The sequence below is a fragment of the Anomaloglossus baeobatrachus genome, chromosome 6 (genome assembly GCF_048569485.1).
Source record: "Anomaloglossus baeobatrachus isolate aAnoBae1 chromosome 6, aAnoBae1.hap1, whole genome shotgun sequence".
Taxonomy (NCBI): Eukaryota; Metazoa; Chordata; class Amphibia; order Anura; family Aromobatidae; genus Anomaloglossus; species Anomaloglossus baeobatrachus.
In genome coordinates, this window is record NC_134358.1 from 548827528 (window position 1) to 548848164 (window position 20637).

General features: G+C 46.1%; 1 protein-coding gene across 1 annotated transcript in view; it reads left to right on the plus strand.

The window, feature by feature from the left end:
* Positions 1-582: 582 nt before the first annotated feature.
* Positions 583-20637, plus strand: part of VPS50 (VPS50 subunit of EARP/GARPII complex) — a 203904-nt gene continuing 183849 nt past the window's right edge. Inside the window, exons 1-2 of the mRNA XM_075315659.1 lie at positions 583-725; positions 6898-6966. Coding sequence (XP_075171774.1) covers positions 693-725; positions 6898-6966 — 102 coding nt within the window. The 5' untranslated portion in view covers positions 583-692. The remainder of the gene's footprint in view (positions 726-6897; positions 6967-20637) is intronic.

Sequence of the window (20637 nt, forward strand, 5' to 3'; positions counted from 1 at the left end):
ACTGAACCCCGAAAGGCAAATATCCCAAATGTTTTGAGTAGTGCATTTAGCATCGCCATGTTCATAGTATTCTAAACTTCATCACTATATTGTTATTTATCCTACAGGGATAGAAAAACAATGCGAGAATGTTTATATATATATATATATATATATATATATATATATATATATATATATATATAAAAAATTCATTATGTTTATTGCGAAGTTGGTTTTCTAATGCAATTTGGAAAAAAATAGAAATATTGCTGCGGCTTTAAGGGGTTAACTAAGATCTTCACATGCAGTGTGCAGTGTAATACATGACGCACAGAATCACACAATGGAGGAGTATACAATGTGTCACTCTTTCTTATCACTAATAACATCCTTCTCCAGCCCTTTTATTGATGTGATAAAAAATAAGTTTGTCCCCTGTCGCGACCCGTGTTACAAATTCGCAGCTGCCAAGTCGTGTGGACTGTTGGGAAATGTAGTTTTGTCGGTCTCACTGTACATAGCTTAATTTGAATGAATAGATGGTTTTGGACTACAATTCCCACAATGCAACGTTGCTGCTGTCAAACCGGCCGGACAGCTGTCACATGACCGACGGAAAACGGCTGCTCAGAAGGGACAATTTTAGACTGAATATTGGGGACCAGACAGGGTTGTGCGACCTAGAGAAGGGGGCGCGCCCGGCCTGAGACATGCAGAAGATTAAGAACCTCATGGCCCGTCAGGTGAGCGCAGACTCCGGGGTGTGCCGTGGAGGAGTATGGGGCTTCACCCTTCAGAGGCCTGTGTGTGGCTGCTGTATACTGTGGAGTGTTGTCACTTCTGCTGCCTACAGCCATGTGATAACGAATCATAGGAATCATACCCTGTCTTGTAAGAGGAGATGCAGTGTAAAGCAAGGAGGATGGCCAGAGCATCAGCCTTTAGTGCAGTGGCTCTGGATAACAATGTATCACGTCCCTGCCAGCATCATACACACCTCTGATCTGAGGTCTTCACATGGCTAGTGTTATGAGGGAAGGAGGGTGCTGGGAGGAACTGTTATGGGGCAGGTTTGTGTGATTGACACTATAATGGGGGACCTGTGTATGTGGTACTATAATGGGGGTGACGCTGTATCTGGCACTGTTACGGGGTGAAGCAGAGTACCAGGCCTCCTCTTTTTTGCTCTGCGCAGTCCTTCCACCCGGCCTGCTCTCTATTTGCTCTTCGCATTCCCCCCCGGCCCCCTCTCTTTTTGCTCTGCACAGTCCCCCCGGCCTCCTCTCTGTTTTTGCTCTGCGCGGTCCCCCCGGCCTCCTCTTTTTTTGCTTTGCGCGGTCCCCCCGGCCTCCTCTCTTTTTTGCTTTGCGCGGTCCCCCCGGCCTCCTCTCTTTTTTGGTCTGCGCGGTCCCCCCGGCCTCCTCTCTTTTTTGCTCTGCGCGGTCCCCCCGGCCTCCTCTTTTTTGCTCTGCGCGGTCCCCCCGGCCTCCTGTCTTTTGCTCTGCGCAGTCCCCCCGGCCTCCTGTCTTTTGCTCTGCGCAGTCCCCCCGGCCTCCTCTCTTTTTGCTCTGCGCAGTCCCCCCGGCCTCTTCTCTCTTTGCTCTGCGCAGTCCCCCCGGCCTCTTCTCTTTTTGCTCTGCGCAGTCCCCCCCGGCCTCCTCTCTATTTGCTCTGCGCAGTCCCCCCCGGCCTCCTCTCTATTTGCTCTGCGCAGTCCCCCCCGGCCTCCTCTCTATTTGCTCTGCGCAGTCCCCCCGGCCTCCTCTTTTTGCTCTGTGCAGTCCCCCCCGGCCTCCTCTCTTTTTGCTCTGCGCAGTCCCCCCCCCCCCCCGGCCTCCTCTCTTTTTGCTCTGTGCAGTCCCCCCCGGCCTGCTCTCTATTTGCTCTGCGCAGTCCCCCCCGGCCCCCTTTCTTTTTCGTTGATTTTCTTCCCTTCCCTCTTCATGGCTTGCATACTTTTCCAGGGCACAGAACTCCTTGGTCTTTGCTGCTGTGGACAATTTTCGACCAAGGATCGGTCTCCTGTGATTGTTCTCCTGGGGACGGCTCCTGAGTCTTAGGGGTACTTTGCACGTTGCGACATCGCTACTGTGATATCGTTAGGGTCAAATCGAAAGTGATGCACATCTGGCGCCGGTAACGACGTCGCAACGTGTAAAGCCTAGATGCGCCGATAAACGATCGCAAAAGCGTCGTAAATCGGTGATCTGTGTAGTGTCGGACATTTCCATAATGTCGCACCAATAGGAGATACGATGTTGTTCCTCGTTCCTGCGGCAGCACACATCGCTGTGTATGAAGCTGCAGGAGCGAGGAACATCTCCTTACCTGCGTCCACCGGCTATGCGGAAGGAAGGAGGTGAGCGGGATGTTTATATCCCGCTCATCTCCGCCCCTCTGCTTCTATTGGCCGCCTGCCGTGTGACGTCGCTGTGACGCCGCACGACACGCCCCCTTAGGAAAGAGGCGGGTGGCCGGCCAGAGCGACGTCGCAGGGCAGGTAAGTGCGTGTGAAGCTGCCGTAGCGATAATGTTCGCTACGGCAGCTATCACAAGATATCGCAGCTGCGACGCGGGCGGGGACTATCGCGCTCGGCATCGCTACAATCAGCTAGCAATGTCGCAGCTTGCAAAGTACCCCTTAGTTTTGGCACACAGATCATTAGAGAATCAGCGGTGGAGTATAAAGCGTTATGTCCGGGCTCCGCTCCATGTCCTGGACTAGATGGTCATCCTTCTGTTTGAGACACCTCAGCCATTTCCAGATAATTTCCGATCCTGGGTGTTGTGCACATTATGCAGATGCGGCTCCTGCAGACGAAAATTTGTCATTTCAGGCCGAGCTTCAGTTGCTGATATCAAACCTTTGGCATTCATGGAAAAATACATTTAAAGTGTCTGAATATGAATATTTCTATGGCCTCCGGACGTGTCAGAGGTGCGGATTGCCCTTGGTGTGCTGTGTGCATGGCCTACGTGTGTTCCCTGTGTGTTATCCGTGATAACACACGGAGAACGGGAACTTTCTGCTCACCTGTCCCTGGCGTCGCTGTCCATGGTGCTGATCTTCGGTCTGCAGTGAAGTGAATATGCAATGAGCATAATGAGCGGTGGTCGGCAGCAAGTGACAGCAGAGGCAGGAGAAGGGGAGTAATGTTTTGTTTTTTTTCTCGCAGACACATGTCTTTTCTCCGGTGCGTGTCACACGGAACACATCCGTGTGTGTTACCTGTGACACCCGTGATGCTGGAGAAAAACGGACATGTCGGCGTGAGAAACTCACGGGCACACTTAAGTACGGAACGGACACACGTTCCGTTTGAAAATACTTACGTGTGTCCAAAACATTAGGAATACATAGGTCTACGTGTGCCCGTGTCTCCGGTACGTGAGGAAACGGACCATACACGTACCGGAGGCACGTACGTGTGAAAAAGGCCTATGTTTTTACGTCCGCTCGGCGAGGACTCATTTGCGCAGGTTTCACTTATTACGGCCACGTGAGCCCTGTCCATAAAGAACAGAATAGAGAATCGGCTCCTACCATTAGTATGCAGAATGGAAAATGCTAAATTTAATTGCTAAAAAATGGTGCAAAAGTTGTCAAAGAGAAGTGATGGGACCGACATATCGTACACTGGAGCCTGGGAACACAAAGACTGAACTGCAGGAACGGGGAGAGGCGGCTCTGAGGCTTTTATTAATTTAGAGGTCTGGCTTGGGGTCTTTATTTGTTTAGAAGGTCTGATATGGTAACTGTAGTTACTTAGGGGGTCTGGGGTCTGTATTTGTTTAAGGGCTCTGGTCTGGAAGCTGTATTTGATTTAAGGGGATCATGTTCTGGCAGCTGTATTTGGTTTTAAGGGGGTCTGGTCAGGGGGCTGTATTTGGTTTAAAGAGGTCTGTACTTGGTTTAAAGGGGTCTGGTTTGGGGTCTGTATTTGGTTTAAGGGGGTCTGGTTTGGGGTCTGTATTTGGTTTAAGGGGGTCTGGTTTGGGGTCTGTATTTGGTTTAAGGGGGTCTGGTTTGGGGTCTGTATTTCGTCTAAGGGGGTCTGGTTTGGGGTCTGTATTTCGTCTAAGGGGGTCTGGTTTGGGGGTCTGTATTTCGTCTAAGGGGGTCTGGTTTGGGGGGTCTGTATTTCGTCTAAGGGGGTCTGGTTTGGGGTCTGTATTTCATCTAAGGGGGTCTGGTTTGGGGTCTGTATTTCGTCTAAGGGGGTCTGGTTTGGGGTCTGTATTTCGTCTAAGGGGGTCTGGTTTGGGGTCTGTATTTCGTCTAAGGGGGTCTGGTTTGGGGTCTGTATTTCGTCTAAGGGGGTCTGGTTTGGGGTCTGTATTTGGTTTTAAGGGAGTCTGATCTCAGGCTTTGTGAAATGAAGGGGCTCATGCACTATATTCAATGCCTCTGGTTGGGGGTGCTTTTTAATATACGCTGCTCAACTTAATATATTAGAGAACAAGATGTAAAATGAAAATACAAGAAAGTACAGTATTGGGAACTAGGCTGCACAATACAACTACCCCCCGGATGCAGTTGGCCCAAACTGTGGGAGCTTAGGTGGTCAATATTCTGGTTACTTTCTGTACAGGTTGCTATATCGCCCCTTCCTCAGTGTCCTGGGTGCGCTGCTCACCGATGCCAGGGGATTAAAGCAGAACAATTATACTTACTGCGTTTTCACCTGGCTGTCACACTGCTTTCGTGTCTGTTTATTAAATCTCATGAATATTCACTGCTTTCCTCACTCACCCTCTGTGTCGGCGCCTGTGATCGGTTGCCCTCACGCTAGTGTCTGATTCCCCAAAGTGGAGTGTACAAATAAACAATTGGAAAAAATGGTGTAGGGTTCCCGTATTATGATACCCAGTGCAGACAGCTAGACGCTGCAGCCCCCAGCTGTGTGCTTTATCTAGGCTGTGTATCAAAATACGGGGGACTCACGTGGCTTTTTTAAAATTATTTAAATAATTTAAAAACTAGCGTGCAATTTATTTATTTATTCCCCCCCTCAATTTTGATACCAAGCCGAGATAAAGCACACAGCTGGGGGCTGGTATTGTCACAGGGGAGGCCCATGGTTATTGGATCTTCCCTAGCCTAAAAATAGCAGCCCACAGCTGCTCAAGGTTTGATGCATGTATTAGTTGCGTTAATCCTAGTGCTTTACCTGGCTCATCTTGATTACCATGGAGCGGTGGCAATTGGTGTAAAATAAAGGGTTAATGTCATATGAGATTTGTCAAAAAATCAAAGCTGTCATCCAGCCTTAGGTTAGTGTTGGGTAGGAGTCTGAGACCTCCCTCCATTACTAATCGTTTAAGTAGAAAAAAATAAGCACAAAACAGAGAGAAACACCCCCTTTTTTTTTTTTTTTTTTTTTATTTATTTAAAAAAAACAACCTCTTTCTCCAATTTATTAACCCCCAAAACACCCCTGCATGTCTGACGTAATCCACACCACGAAGTCACACGACAATCCCGACTCTGCTACATCCTGAGGTCGCAGTGCGCAGTCACATTAGAAAATGTGACCTAGCACTGCACCGTCAGGAACACACTGATAAAGCCACAGCTGTGAGGGTGGTGACGTCAGTGAGTTCACCTGAGGTCACAACTGCCGGTTCCCAGAGCACCCCAGCTGTGACGTCAGGTGAACTCACTGAACTCAAATCCATCAATCTGGCATTAAGTTCAATGGTCCTGGATTACTGGATTATTGAGTTTAATGGTGACGGATTACCTGCTTAACCAGCGCCATTGAAGTCAATAACCTGGTAATCCGGCAGCCTTTAACTCCATGCCAGATTGCCGCAATGTGCACGTATTCTGGTAATCCAGGATAGACTTCAATGAGTTCACCTGAGGTCATAGCTGGGGTTCTCCTAGCATCTTGTTTTTGGTGCATTTTGTTTTGCCAGGATATGCAGATTTGGTCCAGAAATAACTGCAACCAAATATCCAACATGCACCTATAGACTAACCCGGTAATCCGGCAATGAGATCAGTGAGGTGACCGGATATTCACAGCTGGGGTTCCCATGGTACCTCAGCTATCACCTCAAGTGAACTCCTTGATCTCAATCCCTTATTAACAGAATTTGTATGCATTCCCGTAATTTGGCATGGAGTTCAATACTGCTGGATCATTGACTTCAATAATCAGGTAATCCGACACTTTTGAAGCCCATAATCTGGTGATACAGGACCTTTGACCGTTGAACTCCATGCCAGATCACCGGATTTGAGTTAATTGAGTTCACCTGAGGTCGCAGCTGGGGTACTGGCTGGGGAACTGACAGCTGTGACCTCAGGTGAACTCACTGACTACACTTCTCTCATAGTTCTGGCTCTGTCAGTATGTCCCACAGTGATTGGTCGCATTTTCTAATGTGACTGCGCACTGCGACCTCAGGATGCAGCAGAGACGGGATCGTCATGGTGCAGATTATGTCGGACCTGCAGGGTTTTTTAGGGGGTTAATAAATTGGAGAAAGAGGGTGTTGATTTTTTTTTTAACTATCTTTTTTCTCAGTTTGTATTTCTTTTTATGTACAAAATTAGTAATGGGAGGGGGGGATCACACAAACCCCTCCCCGATACTAATTTTGCCCATTATGACAGCAGTGATTTTTTTTTTGACAAATCACAGCTGTCATTAACCCCTTATATTACCACGATTGTCACCGCACCAGGGCAATCAGGATAAGCCTAGTAAGCACTAGGATTGGCGCATCTAATAGATCCATTAGCTGTGCAAATTCTGGGGTGGTTGGATTTTGAAAGTAAGTATACTAGCCTCATCAGGTCTAAAAGATCAATTTACTAATGTATGCTGTAACTGAACGGTATCTGTCTTAATAATAGCAGACCTACTTAACATACTAATGATTTGGGTTCTTCTCCTGTTTTAGGGTCTGAAGAGTCCCCAGGAAAGCGTCCACGATCTCAGTCCTGTTGAAAGCTTCCAGATTCCAGCAAAGGTGCGGTATTTCATCTGTGCTCGTTGCTTTCTTGTTTTATGCCCTCGTTATTTGATGAGAGCTGCACTCCGCATTAAAGAGGATCAGTCCCTTCTCTGCTAAAAGAGTTAATATTCTGCTGGAGCTTTTTTTTTTCTGTTTCAGTCCTTTCAGCATCAGGCAGTCCGTTTTTTGTTGTTCTTCTTCCTTCGCCGGCCCCATGCCAGCTCTGCCTGCCTTCGGGCTCATACCGCATAACGCAGCAATTTCGTCAGGACTATAAGTCTCGGAGACCAAATTGCGTTCCCCGGCTTTGGTCTTTTTTGCAGGCAGCGATAATTAGTATTTGTCACCCGGATGCCATCATTAGATACGCCGCAGCGCTCGGCTGCTCCGCACTAACCCCCCCCCCCCCCACCGCCCCCACCGCCCGCGGTAAATAAAGGGATTGTGGCGAACGTTAATTAATTGGACTAAAGCCGCCTTTCATTTATTTAATTATTTACTTTTTTCATTACCCTTAATGGGAATTTGATTAGTGCGAATCTCATCGCAAGTATTAGCCACACACGAAAAACAAACGCCGCCATTGTCTGGGATTGTCGCTGCTTTGTGCAGCGCTGCGTTATGGATAATATAGCTGAATTTCTTTGAAGTGACTGCAAATTTAATCTCCTCTCCCCCTTCAGGTACACGCTCGCTACGTCATCGTCCTCTCGCTTTGCGTTTCTTTTTCAGTTTTATTTATTTATTCAATTAATTTTTTTGTGGCTTCTTTGCTGTTGTTTTTCACTGTGGAACCTGTTCAAAGGGTCGTCCACAATTATAAAAGCAAGGAATTAAAAACCAAAACAAAACACGTCATCCAACATATTACAGCACATTTCAATTGCCAGAAACAACTACCATTCTGCTGGTGCAGTCACTGTGCACATACATTACATTACTGATCCTGAGTTACCTCCTGTATTATACTCCAGAGCTGCACTCGCTATTCTGCTGGTGCAGTCACTGTGTACATACATTACATTACTGATCCTGTACTGATCCTGAGTTACCTCCTGTATTATACTCCAGAGCGGCACTCACTATTCTGCTGGTGCAGTCACTGTATACATACATTACATTACTGATCCTGAGTTACCTCCTGTATTATACTCCAGAGCTGCACTCACTATTCTGCTGGTGCAGTCACTGTGTACATACATTACTGATCCTGAGTTACCTCCTGTATTATACTCCAGAGCGGCACTCACTATTCTGCTGGTGCAGTCACTGTGTACATACATTACATTACTGATCCTGTACTGATCCTGAGTTACCTCCTGTATTATACTCCAGAGCGGCACTCACTATTCTGCTGGTGCAGTCACTGTATACATACATTACATTACTGATCCTGAGTTACCTCCTGTATTATACTCCAGAGCTGCACTCACTATTCTGCTGGTGCAGTCACTGTGTACATACATTACATTACTTATCCTGTACTGATCCTGAGTTACCTCCTGTATTATACTCCAGAGCGGCACTCACTATTCTGCTGGTGCAGTCACTGTGTACATACATTACATTACTTATCCTGTACTGATCCTGAGTTTCATCCTGTATTATACTCCAGAGCTGCACTCACTATTCTGCTGGTGCAGTCACTGTGTACATACATTACATTACTGATCCTGTACTGATCCTGAGTTACCTCCTGTATTATACTCCAGAGCTGCACTCACTATTCTGCTGGTGCAGTCACTGTGTACATACATTACATTACTGATCCTGAGTTACCTCCTGTATTATCCTCCAGAGCTGCACTCACTATTCTGCTGGTGCAGTCACTGTGTACATACATTACATTACTGGTCCTGTACTAATCCTGAAGAGAAGAGAGAGAAGACAGGAGAGAAGAGAGGAGAAGAGAGATGAGGAGACAGCAGAAAGGAGAAGAGAGGAGAGAAAAGGAGAAAGCAGAGAGGAGAAGAGAGGAGACAGGAGAAGAGAGGAGAGAAGAGGAGACAGCAGAGAGGAGAGGAGAAGAGAGGAGGAGAAGAGAGAAGACAGGAGAAGAGAGGAGAGAAGAGGAGACAGACGAGAGGAGAGAGAAGACAAGAAAAGAGGAGAGAAAAGGAGAGAGAAGAGGAGAAGAGAGGAGAGAGAAGAGAGGAAAAAGAGAGGAGAAAGAAGACAGGAGAAGAGAGAAGACAGGAGAAGAGAGGAGAGAGAAGAGAGGAAAGAGAGAGGAGAGGAGACAGCAGAGAGAAGAGAGAGGAGAGAAGAAGAGAGAGAGGCAAAGAGATGGGAGAGGAGAGGGGAGAGGAGAGAGGGGGAGAAAAGAGAAGCGAGGAGAGAGATGAGAGAGAGAGAGAAACTGTTATCACTTCAGGCTGGTTTCTGGCCAAACAGGATCCTGTTTATCAGCATGCCACTGTTCACATGCGTTCACATGCGTTTGCGTGCTGTATAGTGAGGATCCAGCGCCTTGCAGTATTTGAACACAGCTCAAAAACGCTGAAAAACTGCAAGTCGCTGGATCCTCACTATAACGCACGCAAACGCAGGTGAACGCATGTTGATGCAAGTCCATTGCAAATGCATTGAAATAAAAACGGATTTGCACTGGATCCGTTTTTGCGTTAAAAAACGTAGTGTGAAAGCTACCTAATTCATTTTTAATTCCAGGATGGAGGGATGCTTTAAGTATGAGTTTTTGAAGACTATAACGTTTTATTTGTGCTTGCAATACATTGGTCTTTTTTTTAATTTTGCATATTTTATTTAATTTTGCGTATTTTTAGTGGTAATAATTTCTACAGGAGGGTAAAATCAAATAAACAAAAAATTGAGGCAAAAAAAGTCTCTATTAACATTTTATATTTTTTTAATAGCGGAAAGTACCACTAAAAGTTACATTCGGGTTCTGCTTACTTTTGTTTACAATTTAATCTTAGAAATTAATAGTGTTGGATCCTCGGGGGCGGGGCTAAAGCTGTAGTTTGATCTGTTGGTGATTTCTTTTTTTAATCTTTTTTTTTACATTTTTGTCATTTATATTGTTTTTATTTTAGGGTACATAAATGTGCGAGTTGAACACCCTCTCTGAATGGCAAGCTTATAACTCTGCAGGAAAAGTTCTAAAATAGAAGAAAAAAAAAAAGGTTCCTTTAGGGAAGAGAGGGGCACAGGTAGTCCAAGACAACAGGACCCCCCCAACCCCTCCCCACCCCCCAAAAAAAAAAAACCCAGCACTGGCTTACTACTGTCCTTGTACATAAAACAAAACAAGTATTAAAACTACAAAATAAATAAATAAAAAAAAAATAAATATATATATTTTTGTAGTTTTAATACTTGTTTTGTTTTATGTACTTTTATTTTATTTTATACATAATGTGTGTGTATATATAATATATATATATATACATATATATATATATATATATATATATATATATATATATATATATATATATATATATATATATATATATATATATATATATATATATATATATATACACACAGTGCCTACAAGTAGTATTCAACCCCCTGCAGATTTAGCAGGTTTGATAAGATGCAAATAAGTTAGAGCCTGCAAACTTCAAACAAGAGCAGGATTTATTAACAGATGCATAAATCTTACAAACCAACAAGTTATGTTGCTCAGTTAAATTTTAATAAATTTTCAACATAAAGGTGTGGGTCAATTATTATTCAACCCCTAGGTTTAATATTTTGTGGAATAACCCTTGTTTGCAATTACAGCTAATAATCGTCTTTTATAAGACCTGATCAGGCCGACACAGGTCTCTGGAGTTATCTTGGCCCACTCCTCCATGCAGATCTTCTCCAAGTTATCTAGGTTCTTTGGGTGTCTCATGTGGACTTTAATCTTGAGCTCTTTCCACAAGTTTTCAATTGGGTTAAGGTCAGGAGACTGACTAGGCCACTGCAACACCTTGATTTTTTTCCCTCTTGAACCAGGCCTTGGTTTTCTTGGCTGTGTGCTTTGGGTCATTGTCTTGTTGGAAGATGAAATGAGGACCCATCTTAAGATCCTTGATGGAGGAGCGGAGGTTCTTGGCCAAAATCTCCAGGTAGGCCGTGCTATCCATCTTCCCATGGATGCGGACCAGATGGCCAGGCCCCTTGGCTGAGAAACAGCCCCACAGCATGATGCTGCTACCACCATGCTTGACTGTAGGGATGGTATTCTTGGGGTCGTATGCAGTGCCATCCAGTCTCCAAACGTCACGTGTGTGGTTGGCACCAAAGATCTCGATCTTGGTCTCATCAGACCAGAGAACCTTGAACCAGTCTGTCTCAGAGTCCTCCAAGTGATCATGAGCAAACTGTAGACGAGCCTTGACATGACGCTTTGAAAGTAAAGGTACCGTACGGGCTCGTCTGGAACGGAGACCATTGCGGTGGAGTACGTTACTTATGGTATTGACTGAAACCAATGTCCCCACTGCCATGAGATCTTCCCGGAGCTCCTTCCTTGTTGTCCTTGGGTTAGCCTTGACTCTTCGGACAAGCCTGGCCTTGGCACGGGAGGAAACTTTCAAAGGCTGTCCAGGCCGTGGAAGGCTAACAGTAGTTCCATAAGCCTTCCACTTCCGGATGATGCTCCCAACAGTGGAGAGAGGTAGGCCCAACTCCTTGGAAAGGGTTTTGTACCCCTTGCCAGCCTTGTGACCCTCCACGATCTTGTCTCTGATGGCCTTGGAATGCTCCTTTGTCTTTCCCATGTTGACCAAGTATGAGTGCTGTTCACAAGTTTGGGGAGGGTCGTAATTAGTCAGAAAAGGCTGGAAAAAGAGATAATTAATCCAAACATGTGAAGCTCATTGTTCTTTGTGCCTGAAGTACTTCTTAATACTTTAGGGGAACCAAACAGAATTCTTGTGGTTTGAGGGGTTGAATAATAAATGACCCTCTGAATAAACTTTTCACAATTTAAAAAAAAAATAAAAAAGAAATAACATTCTTTTTTGCTGCATTTCACACTTCCAGGCTGATCTACAGTCCAAATGTCACAATGCCAAGTTAATTCCGAATGTGTAAACCTGCTAAATCTGCAGGGGGTTGAATACCACTTGTAGGCACTATGTGTATGTGTGTATATATATATATATATAATATATATATATATATATATATATATATATATATATATATATATATATATATATATATATATATATATATATATATATATATATATATATATATATATATAATAATTTTTGTAGTTTTAATACTTGTTTTGTTTTATCTACAAGGACTGTAGTAAGCCAGTGTGAGCTTTTTATTTTTTTTTATTTTTTGGGGGGGGGGTGTTCCTTGTTTTGGACAACCTGTGCCTCTCTCTTGCCTGGAGGAAGCTTCTTCTTTTTTTTTTTTTATTACTTTTTCCTGCACAGTTATAAGCTTGCTATTCAGAGAGGGTGTTCAACAACCCGCACATTTATGTACCCTAAAATAAAACCAATATAAATTACAAAAGTGTGAAAAAAAACAAACCCCAAAACCCTACAATTCACAATAAAGAAAAAGAAGGAATAAAAAAAGGAAAAAATATGTGTAGTCCTGGAGGCCAAAAAAGGCCATTTTTTTTTTTGATGTGTTAATACCATTCTGAAATAATGTAGCCAGTAAATTTGTAAATTTGAGTGTTTTTTTGGGGGGGGGATTAATCATTTTTCTTCTAGCCGTAGTCACTTTGGGACAGCAGGGGGCAGTGTTGCTCTGTGCATCTCTTTATCAGGATAAGCGCGGCTGTTGTGCAAATCCGCGGCAGCAGGTGAAATTCATCTCCGTTCCTCATATGAATTTTTTTTTTTATGCTTTTTAGTATTGACCCATTGACATCAGGAGACTTGTCTTCTGCCTCTAAGAGATCAATGTACTAAAGACCATGGGAATGCACAGACATCTTACCATTCTGAAAGGAAAAGCCTTCTGAGAAATGGACATACTAAAGCATGCAGCCATCTTAGGGTATGTGCGCACTAGGCGTTTTTTTCACGCTGCGTTTTTGTCTCAAAAAACGCACCCGCGGCTAAAACACGTGACAAACGCATGCGTTTTTACCGCGATTTGGTGCGTTTTTTGCTGCGTTTTTGCTCACTGCGTTTTTAATCAGTGCACAATGCGATTAAAGATTGTTGATGGAAAAAAAAAAAAAAAAGGTCTGATGTCATTTCCTTCTTCAAAATGTTCATTGTATGCAGGAGAGCAGACAGCAGCTGCAGAACTACAAGGCTCAGCATCCTCCATCCAGGACTGTATGCAGGAGTTTTTTGCCCAAAAAGAAAAAAAAAAATGACATGGGCTTTGCCATATTTTTGTATGCTAGCCAGGTACAGCAGGCAGGTACAGGCTGCCCCCAATCCCCAGCTGCCTATGTGTACCCGGCTGGGAATCAAAAATATAGGGAAGCCCTTTATTTTATTTTATTTTTTTATTTCATGAATTTCAAGAAATAATTAAAAAAAAAATGACATAGGCTTCGCCCAATTTTTGAGTCCAGCCAGGTACAACTAGGCAGCTGGGGATTGGAATCCGCAGTGCAGAGTGCCCAAACTTTCTGGGCACCCCCGCTGCGAATTGCAGTCCGCAGCCACCCCAGAAAATGGCGCTTTCATAGAAGCGCCATCTTCTGGCGCTGTATCCAACTCTTCCAGCTACCCTGGTGACGGTGGCTCGCTGGGTAATAATGGAGTTAGGGCTAGCTGTATATTATCAGCTGGCCCTAAGCCCGAAATTCATGGTGTCACGCCAATAGACATAGACATGGCCACCATGAATTTCTAGTAATGATACAAAAAAAAACCACAACGCACAGAAAAATATTTTTATTAGAAATAAAACACAACACAATTAGTGACTCCATCTTTATTGAAATAAAGAACCCCCCTCCTCCGCAGTAATCCTGGGTCAAGGGTCCCGCGCCGTCCAATCCGGATCCAATATCATCTGATCGGTTTGCTGGCAGGCATACCGATCAGATGATCTGTCAGGTTAAACTACGTGAATCACATGACACATCAGCTGATTGTATAAAAGCCGATTATACAATCAGCTGATGCATCAGTAGAAAAAAATAAATAAATAAATACTCACTTATGTGCTGATTACCGGCAGCTCCTGGAGCGATCGATCGGACGGGAGTCTGATCCTGTCCCATCGCTGCAGGAGCTGCCGGTAATCAGCTGATGAAGTCCCCTGACGGCAGGATCAGCTGATAGCCGGCCGGGCGCGAAAAAGCCGGCGACACCGCGAGAATTACGATCAGCTGATGCGTCAGGTGACTGCATCAGGTGATCCACCGCCAGGTCCTGCAAGCTTCGTACGTGCCCCGGGGAGACTGCACACAGCCAGAGCGGCGGTACCGAGACAGGAGCTGTGAGCGGGCATTGCATCGGGACCCTGCAGACAGGTGAGTATGACATTTTTTTTCTACTGTTCACTTTTGTTTTTGCCGCTGCCTCCACCTCCCGCCCAGACATGACGCCGCACGGGAGCGGACATGGCACCGGGCGGGTTGTGGACGCAGCGGTGACGGTACCGGGAGGATTCACGCTTCTGTGTTTACCAACAGAAGGAATCCTCTTCCTGTACATGCCACTTTAGTACCCACCCCTTGCGTTTATAGCTGCGTTTTTAGTCATAGAAACGCAGCTATGTGCGTTTTTCATTGCGTTGTTGAACATCTCATTGAACTCAATGGGTGAAAAACGCCGGAAAAACGCAGAAATAATTGACATGCTGCATTTTTGTGGTCACCACAAAAACGCAGCTACAAAAAAACGCTGTGTGCGGACAGCACTTATGAAAACCCATAGACATTGCTGGGGAAGCAATGTCACTGCGTTTTCAGCACAAAAACGCGGTAAAAAACGCCGCTAAAAACGCCTAGTGCGCACAAGGCCTTACTGTTCTGGACGGAGAAGCCTTCTCTCTCCAAAAACTGAACCTCGGCTCACAGGAGAATCATGCAAACATCTGATTGTTCAGGAAATAGACGTCTTCTGTTGCCAAAAGATGGACATATCAAGCATTCGACCATCTTACCGGTCAGGAAGGAGACCCCTTCTGTATCCAAGAGCTCAATGTACTTAAAACCATGGAGATGCACAGACATCTTACGGTTCAGGAAGGAGACACTTCTATTTACAAGACATCAATGAACTAATGACCATAGCTACGCACAGCCATCTTACCATTCTGGAATGAGAAGCCTTCTGCCTCCCATAGATGGTCCTACTAAAGCATGCAGCCATCTTACCGTTCAGGAAGGAGACGCCTTTAGTCTCCAAAAACTGAACACCATGATAGGAGGACACAACCATTTTGACGTAGAGCAAGGAGGTGCTCATGCTTTCCAATAGATGGATGAACCAAACCCCATCGACGCGAACAGCCATCGCCTGGTTCAAAAAGGAGACCTATTCTGTCCCATGAGATCAACATACTAAAAACACTGGTATATGCCCAGTAGGACATATGGAAAGGGTCATCCAAATCGGAGCACTCCTGTTCGGAGGAGGGAGGCAAACCCAAAACCTCCAGACCTGACTAGAAAATGTTTCTTTACCAGTTTCCAAATCTATCAAGAAATCAACTGCAGAAGACCTATTTTCTTCTGAGATCCATGATATTTACCCTCTCAAGGTCCTCACTTCTCCAGAGATTAAGGGCTTAGTGGTCACCATATTGGACGTTACACTCCAGTTTGATCCTGGTTCTTGATGGCCCTAAACCTCTCTGCCACATCAGGACACACTAATATTATACATGGCATGTGGCAGGTGGAGAACCCTGTTATCTATTGTACATTCAAGCCCCTGAGTTTCGCGTCATGCCTTCATGTAAATCAACCTGCTCAAACCACGGGCAGCATAAATCAGATTCCAGCTACACGGGTATCTATTGCCTCGAATGCTCCAGTGTTTTCAGAGAAAATATAGTTGGGAGAGTCGGGAGCCTCATGGACAAATCACATTTCTGACTATTGCGGCTCTTCCCACCTCTGCTTGAAGTGATCGGCAGGTCTCTCGTTATGGAAGAGACCTGTCAATCGTCTGCAGCAGCCCTGAGACCCAGAAGGACCCCACTGCTGACACTGAGACATAGAAAAGCTAGACTGCAGTTTGCCAAAATGTACGTGAGTAACCATAAACCTTCTGAGAAAGAATCTTATGGACAATGAGACCAAGATAGAACTTTTTGCTAAAGCACATTGTTCTACTATTTACCAAAAAACGGAATGAGGCCTAAAAAAGAAAAGAACACAAGACCTACAGTCAGATATGGTGGAGGTCAGAGATGTTTTGGGGATGTTTTGCTGCCTTTGGCACTGGGGGCCTTCACTGTGTGCAAGGCATCATGAAATCTGAAGATAACTAAATGATTTTGGATGGCAATGTAGTGCCCAGTGTCATAAAAGTGGGGTGTGTGTCCTAGGTCATAGGTCTTCGTGCAGGACAATGACTCCAAAAATACTTCAAGAAGCCCCAGAAATGGATGGAAACAAAGCGCTGGAGAGTCCTGAAGTGAGAACAATGAGTCCGGATCTAAACCCCATTGACACCTGTGGAGAGTTCTTAAAATTGCTGTTGGGAGAAGAGAAGACGCCTTCAGATATGAGAGACCTGGAGCAGATTATAAAGAAGAGTCCGAGATTCCAGGTGAGAGGAGGAAGAAGCTTGTGGACGGGTATAGGAGGCGACTGATTGCAGGTATTTATTCCAAAGGGTAAAGGGCGCGCAGCCAAATATTTAGTGGAGGGGGACAATGATTTTGTCCTTACCACTTTTGGAGTTTTGAGCAAAATTTTGTCCAATTTTCCTGTGCTGTTCTAATACACGCAAAGGAAATAAACATGTAAATAACAAAACGTGGAATTGTAGTAATTTTCTTGGAGAAATCCATCATTTTCTGGGGCGCTATCACTTTCGGCCATGACTGTGTGTATTTTTCTAGGCTGTATTGAATGTTTCTCCTGCGCAGATGAGGATGAAGCACAACACAGATCTTTATGCACAGACACGTTTTTCATTTATGGATGATTTGCGGCTCAGGCTCGGGCGCGGTGACCTCCGCTCTCTATGATTTCTATGGAGCAGCTTAGCGAGACGTTTCCTGCTCTTTATCTGTCCGTATTAGCGAGGCGGATGGTGTTTTTTGATGGAGCGGCAGAAAAGCGGTTCCTGGGAGTGGATCACTGGTTTATGGCTTTGAAAATCCACGCGGAGAAGTTCTCCAGAAGAGCTGACGCTTCTCGCTCCTGTGCGGGCGGAGATCGGGGGCTGAGTTTTTATGATTCAACTTTTCCCAAAATAAATGATCCCAGTGGTTAAGAACTGGATTTTCACGGCCGTTGCAGAGAAGGAGCACATCATTGTCTATGGGACTGTCAAGCCCAGCACACAAAAACGGAAAAAGATGATGTTATAGATCGTTCATTGCGCATAGTCTACCATTGTTCTCACCAGCTCATTTCCCACTATGTGCTGAAGAGAATAATGATCTTTTTTGGGCAAGCCAACAAATTATTTCACCTGACGAACAAGCTTTTTTTGCCCGTTCATCAGGTGATCGGCAACTGGCTTAGAATGCAAGATTATGGGGAAGGAACGTTCCTCATTCCCACTTTGTACTGCCAGGAATAATGATCATTTTCTGTAACCCAAAAGATCATTTCACCTGACGAACAAGCTTTTTTGCCCGTTCATCAGGTGATTGGGCAGCTGGTTTAGACTGCAAGACTATGGAGAAGGAACGTTCCTCGTTCCTCACTTCCCACTTTGTGCTGCCAGGAATAATGATGAATTTTCTGCAACCCAGAAGATCATTTCACCTGACGAACAAGCTTTTATTGCCCGTTCATCAGGTGATCGGCAGCTGGTTTAGAATGCAAGATTATGGGAAAGGAATGTTCCTCATTCCCACTTTGTGCTGCCAGGAATAATGATGAATTTTCTGCAACCCAAAAGATCATTTCACCTGACGAACAAGTCTTTTTTGCCTGTTCATTAGGTGTATATACTGCAAGTTTATGGTGAACGAACGTCCCTCATGCGGGATGGGTTGTTGATGCCCCTCATTGCCACAACCAATGCCACCTCCCTGGAACTGCGTAATTGCCAGACTTATAGGATTCCGGGCCCACGGCTGGTGGGTTGGCTGAATAATACCGCAGTAGGTGAGTGTAGGTATATAACGTTAGGATACAAAATGTCGTATAAGGATATGTACGCATGTTGCCGATTTGGTGCAGACATTTTCTGCACTTTTTGGCGGGAACATGACCCCAAAAATGGGTGCTTTTTTCTTAATGAAGTCAATGGGTGAAAGGGCTGAAAAACGCAGGAACGTAGCAGAAAATAAACCTGCAGATTAGGGCCACAATCTGCATCAAATCTGCATAAAAAAATACATTGTGTGCAAACAGGCTATGTGCACACGCTGCAGATTTGTGCAGAAATTTTCATGCGAGATCAAGATGCAGCATCGGATGAGTTCGGCATGGAGCGTAGGAAGAGTTTGGGATGGAGCGTCAGAAGAGTTTGGGAGGGAGGGTCAGAGCGTTTGGGAGGGAGCGCGGTGAAGAGCGTTTGGGAGGGAGCGCGGTGAAGAGCGTTTGGGAGGGAGCGCGGTGAAGAGCGTTTGGGAGGGAGCGCGGTGAAGAGCGTTTGGGAGGGAGCGCGGTGAAGAGCGTTTGGGAGGGAGCGCGGTGAAGAGCGTTTGGGAGGGAGCGCGGTGAAGAGCGTTTGGGAGGGAGCGCGGTGAAGAGCGTTTGGGAGGGAGCGCGGTGAAGAGCGTTTGGGAGGGAGCGCGGTGAAGAGCGTTTGGGAGGGAGCGCGGTGAAGAGCGTTTTGGGAGGGAGCGCGGTGAAGAGCATTTGGGAGGGAGCGCGGGGAAGAGCATTTGGGAGGGAGCGCGGGGAAGAGCGTTTGGGAGGGAGCGCGGGGAAGAGCGTTTGGGAGGGAGCGCGGGGAAGAGCGTTTGGGAGGGAGCGCGGGGAAGAGCGTTTGGGAGGGAGCGCGGGGAAGAGCGTTTGGGAGGGAGCGCGGGGAAGAGCGTTTGGGAGGGAGCGCGGGGAAGAGCGTTTGGGAGGGAGCGCGGTGAAGAGCGTTTGGGAGGGAGCGCGGGGAAGAGCGTTTGGGAGGGAGCGCGGGGAAGAGCGTTTGGGAGGGAGCGCGGTGAAGAGCGTTTGGGAGGGAGCGCGGGGAAGAGCGTTTTGGGAGGGAGCGCGGGGAAGAGCGTTTTGGTAGGGAGCGCGGGGAAGAGCGTTTTGGGACCGAGCGCGGGGAAGAGCGTTTTGGGACCGAGCTTGAAAATGTTAAATTCCATAGACTTTGCTGGTTTCAGGAGAGGCATGCATATTTTGATGCAAATTTAAAAAAAAAAAAATAAAAAAAAAATGCGTCAAAAACTGCAGCGTGTGCACTCAGCCTAAGGGAGCAGTCTCCTCCGGTATTCTCCCCCGGCTCGGGGAGATGTCAGTCTGTCTTGCCGCTCTATTAGCCGGCTGACAAAGAAATAAGATTGCAATCACACCAGCTCGCGCCCCTCTGAACATCGTCTCCTCCGTCTTCCCGGCCTCCGCTGCTCAATTAGTTGCCGTTCAGCTTCTGAAAGTGTTAAGGGCGCACATGAATCATTTGCTTCTTCACCTTCTGATTTTTTTTATGTATTTTCCCCATAAGCCACAGTCTGGAATTTTACATCATAATTTAGTCTGTCGCCAGGCAACGGCAGATGTGCGGCCCGGAGTCATCGTCTAACTATAAAAAATCATGATCATCATCCATCTGACTTCTAAAATCCTTCCATGTGATCGACAGCGACGGACACTGGAAACCGCCCTATGTATAGGTACATGGCATAAAATACTCTGTCCCATCGGGTCCAACCTATAGCCTTACATGTGGATCTAGAGGACTGCAACCCCCCCGGGGGTAGATGCCACCCACCCCATATTGGGGAGGGGGGGATATTTCCTATCTCTACATATGACAATCTGACTAGTTCTCTGAATCAACATCTCATCAAAATCTCTCACCCATAAACTGTAGTATTTTTTTCTACGTGGTCATCTGGGCCCTCTGAATTTTTTTGTGTGAATTGACCATTACAACAGTTTCATCGTAAGGGAGTTCGGGAGGGAGCGTCGTAAGGGAGTTCGGGAGGGAGCGTCGTAAGGGAGTTCGGGAGGGAGCGTCGTAAGGGAGTTCGGGAGGGAGCGTCGTAAGGGAGTTCGGGAGGGAACGTCGTAAGGGGGTTCGGGAGGAAACGTCGTAAGGGGGTTCGGGAGGAAACGTCGTAAGGGGGTTCGGGAGGGAACGTCGTAAGGGGGTTCGGGAGGGAGCGTCGTAAGGGAGTTCGGGAGGGAGCGTCGTAAGGGAGTTCGGGAGGGAGCGTCGTAAGGGAGTTCGGGAGGGAGCGTCGTAAGGGAGTTCGGGAGGGAGCGTCGTAAGGGAGTTCGGGAGGGAGCGTCGTAAGGGAGTTCGGGAGGGAGCGTCGTAAGGGAGTTCGGGAGGGAGCGTCGTAAGGGAGTTCGGGAGGGAGCGTCGTAAGGGAGTTTGGGAGGGAGCATCGTAAGGGAGTTCCATAGTCTCGCTGCTTCTACAACAAAAAAAAAATCATGATCGTTCTGCTCGTACTATAAAGAATCCGTAGTCTTAT